The 3,122-nt window shown below is 61.0% G+C and overlaps 1 protein-coding gene across 1 annotated transcript in view; it reads right to left on the bottom strand.

Moving 5' to 3' along the window:
• ADGRB2 (adhesion G protein-coupled receptor B2) overlaps window positions 1–3,122 on the bottom strand; it is a 65,566-nt gene that overhangs the window by 17,540 nt on the left and 44,904 nt on the right. Inside the window, exon 3 of the mRNA XM_033519617.1 lies at window positions 757–840. Coding sequence (XP_033375508.1) covers window positions 757–840 — 84 coding nt within the window. The remainder of the gene's footprint in view (window positions 1–756; window positions 841–3,122) is intronic.

Here is a 3,122-nt window from a genome sequence, read left to right as displayed (position 1 = left end):
GTGGGCAGTGTGAGCAGTGGGCAGGGTGGGCAGTGCAGGGAGCACGGACAGGGTGGGCAGCACGGACAGCACAGCCAGCCCTCCACAGCTCCCTCTCCCCACCCTGTCACACACTGACATTTACAACAACCGGCTCTTATTAAGGTTGATGATGTCTCTGAGGCTCTTGGACAGCCCAACAGCAGAGCCCATCCGTTTAAATTAAACAGGGATATATGGGGGAGGGCTCCAAAGGGGATCATTTGTCCTGGAGACAGGCAGGACACGGGCTCCATGTCACCCGTGGTGGTGACAACAGGCTGGGGTTGCTATGTGTCACACAGGGACCCCGAGACTGGGTAACCACTGGGGTCACCCAGGAGCTCCCAGTGGGGCAGAACCCCCCTGAGCAGCTGAGCGTGGCCAGGAATTCTGCACGCCAAGCACATGGAGCAGAGCCGGGGCCCATCCATCTCCCACTCGCCTCCAAGCCCTCCAACCATAAATCAGGGAGGCTGGAGAGGGGGGAGCAGCACGCTCAAATTACCCAGATGGGTTTGCCAAACAAATACATCTGAATGAAACAATTAATAGATTTTTTTTTTTTTTTAAGCTTTACAACCCTTGGAGGAAAGTGCAGAGGAAAAAAATGTATAAATGGAACAAATTAAGGCAGTCCGTGGGCAGGAAGATAAAGGGAGTCACTCCATCTCTGTGACTCCTGCCCCAGGTGCACCAGCCCGGTGTCACCAGTGTCCCCCTGCCTGTTCCTGGTACCTGTCTGGGCCATGTAGACCCCGGGTTCATCCGCTGACCGTGGCCACTGGGTCTTCACCTTCTGGTTCTCCTCAACCGCATTGCCTAAGAAAGAGAAATGCCCAAATGAGAGTGGGCAGGGGGACAGCGATGGGGGCAGACCAGCGTAGGACATTCCAGGGATGTCTGGCCACCCATGGCACCTCTGAGAGCAAGTCCTGGCTGAGCATCACTGAGCACACTCCCAGCCCCCCAAAATCTGCCCAAAAAGTGTCACAGGGTTGGCAGCTGGACCCCAGCCCAGGGTGCCACGTCCCTGGCGCAGGCAGGGTGCCTGTGCCCCACTGTGCCAGGCAGAGGTGCTTTCCTGTCCCCACTTATCAGCTCTCTGCAGTGAGGTGGCACAAATTTATGTCTCGGCTCACCAAAAATAACAAGTGATCCATCAAGAGCACTTGGCGTGAAATTAACTGGCATGTGCAGGGCTCGGCAGGGGACGCGGCTGCAGGCACATGGGGACGCCTCCCTCGGCCTCCCCCAGACCCCAGAACACCTCCCTGTCCCCCAGAGGAACTCTTGTCCCCAAACCTGGGCCCTGGAGCTCCCCTGGATCGATCCCAGCTGTTCCTGCTGGATGGGCCGTGGAGGACAGGGACACGGCACCACTGATGCCACCCCAGGGATGTCACCCCCAAAAATGCTCTGCTCACCCCACTGCTGTGACAGCCAGGGGAGCAGCCAGGGATGGCACCAGCACCTTGTCGAGCTGCCAACCAAACACGTCCCCAAGGGACGGAGAGGAGGTGGCACGGGGACACCTGGCACTGGCAGAGTGCTTTGGGCACATGGTGACTCCCGCTGGGACACAGAGCGGGGACACCCAGCCCCAGGCAGGGAGCACAGCCTGCTCTGGCACTGACTGTGCTGTCAAAAAGCCCCAAATTTACCCAGCTTTGCCTTAACCCTTCAGGGCTCCCCGCTGGCACCCTCAGATCCTTGGACATCCCACTCCAGGGCCTGGAATTCCCGCTGGCATGGGAGACACAGGGGGACTCAGGGACAGTGAGAAGATGCCCAGGGGGGTCTGTGGGGCCACCGGGATGAATTCCCAACAGGGCCAAACCCCCCGCTCCCCCCGGGAATGCCACAGCAGAATTACACAGAGCACGGCAAGAGCCTGGGGAAAACCATAAATCCCGAAGATATACGAGGGCGTTCTCCCTGGCTGTGTTCGACAGAGACACCAAATTCAATTTCCTTTGGAGAGCACTAAATCCTCGGCTGTCACCACCAGGAGGCTGTGGCCAACCCCAGCACCGCACCCCATCCTGCCCGGGGGTCCCCCAGCACCCCGCCACGGCACAGCTGGTGGGTGCAAGGATTGGAGGTGATTCCAGGGACATCAGAGGTGTTCCTTGGGGAACCTCAAGGTAAATCCCAAGGTTGGTTGTGTCCTTGTCCCGGCAGCGCCTCACTGGGGGTTGGTTTGTGAACAGGGGTGGGTTTGGGGTGAGGGAAACCCAAAACTGGAACTGCTTGGCCTCGCTGACATAGCAGAGTCACCCAGAGGCCATGAAAAAGAGGGGTCACCCTTCTGGAGTTCTCTAGAGGGGGCACACTAACTGGAGCCTGGAGCTCCAGAGCTGAACACACCCAAAGCTCCCCCACAAAACTCCAACCCACCCACGCTTCCCACCCATGTGCCTCCAAGCGCATCCCTGAATCCCCCCGGGAGAGCCTCCCCACGGCGGGGATGACGTGGGCGCCGGGGACCCTGGGGTCACCGCTGTGGGGAGGCTCTGGGCAGGTGCCAGCCCCACGTCGCTGCGGCGGAGGAGCCGCTGAGATCAGCGCTGGGCGCCCGCCAAGCCTCGGCTCACAGGCGCCATTCAGCCCCCCGGCCCTGTGTGCCACCATCCCCCTGAAAGGGGACCATTCTCCACCCAAGGGGGCCGGGGGGAGGCCAGGTGGGAGCCCGGGACCCCCCCTTGCCGCATGAAGGGCGCTCTGTGCTGCGGCCCCGCAGCTCAGCATGGTGACACCCGGGGGGGGACGGTGGCAGCGGCGTGGAATGAGGGGTGGCCGAGGCAGAGCGTGGCCCCCGTGGCTCCGGCTCCGCAATAACACTGAGCCCCCGGGCGCTCCAGCCTTTAATTGAATGTCAAATGTAATTTGGAGAAGGAGCCGGAGTTTGCGCTGCGGCCATCGCAGCTGGAGAGACGGAATGTGGCACTGAGCCCTGCCAGCTCTGCAGGGACACCCCTGGCCAGCGCCCTGTGCCACGCTGGGGGGAAATAACCCCACTGAGCCACCCCCTGTGGATGTGCTGGATCCCCTGGAGGAGCATCCTCTTCTCCATCCCATCCTGGATCCCCCTTCTCCATCCT

This window comes from Parus major, chromosome 23 (assembly GCF_001522545.3).
Source record: "Parus major isolate Abel chromosome 23, Parus_major1.1, whole genome shotgun sequence".
NCBI classification, from domain to species: domain Eukaryota; kingdom Metazoa; phylum Chordata; class Aves; order Passeriformes; family Paridae; genus Parus; species Parus major.
The sequence above is the reverse complement of the archived record's forward strand: the minus strand, read 5'-3'. Positions and strand labels throughout refer to the sequence as shown.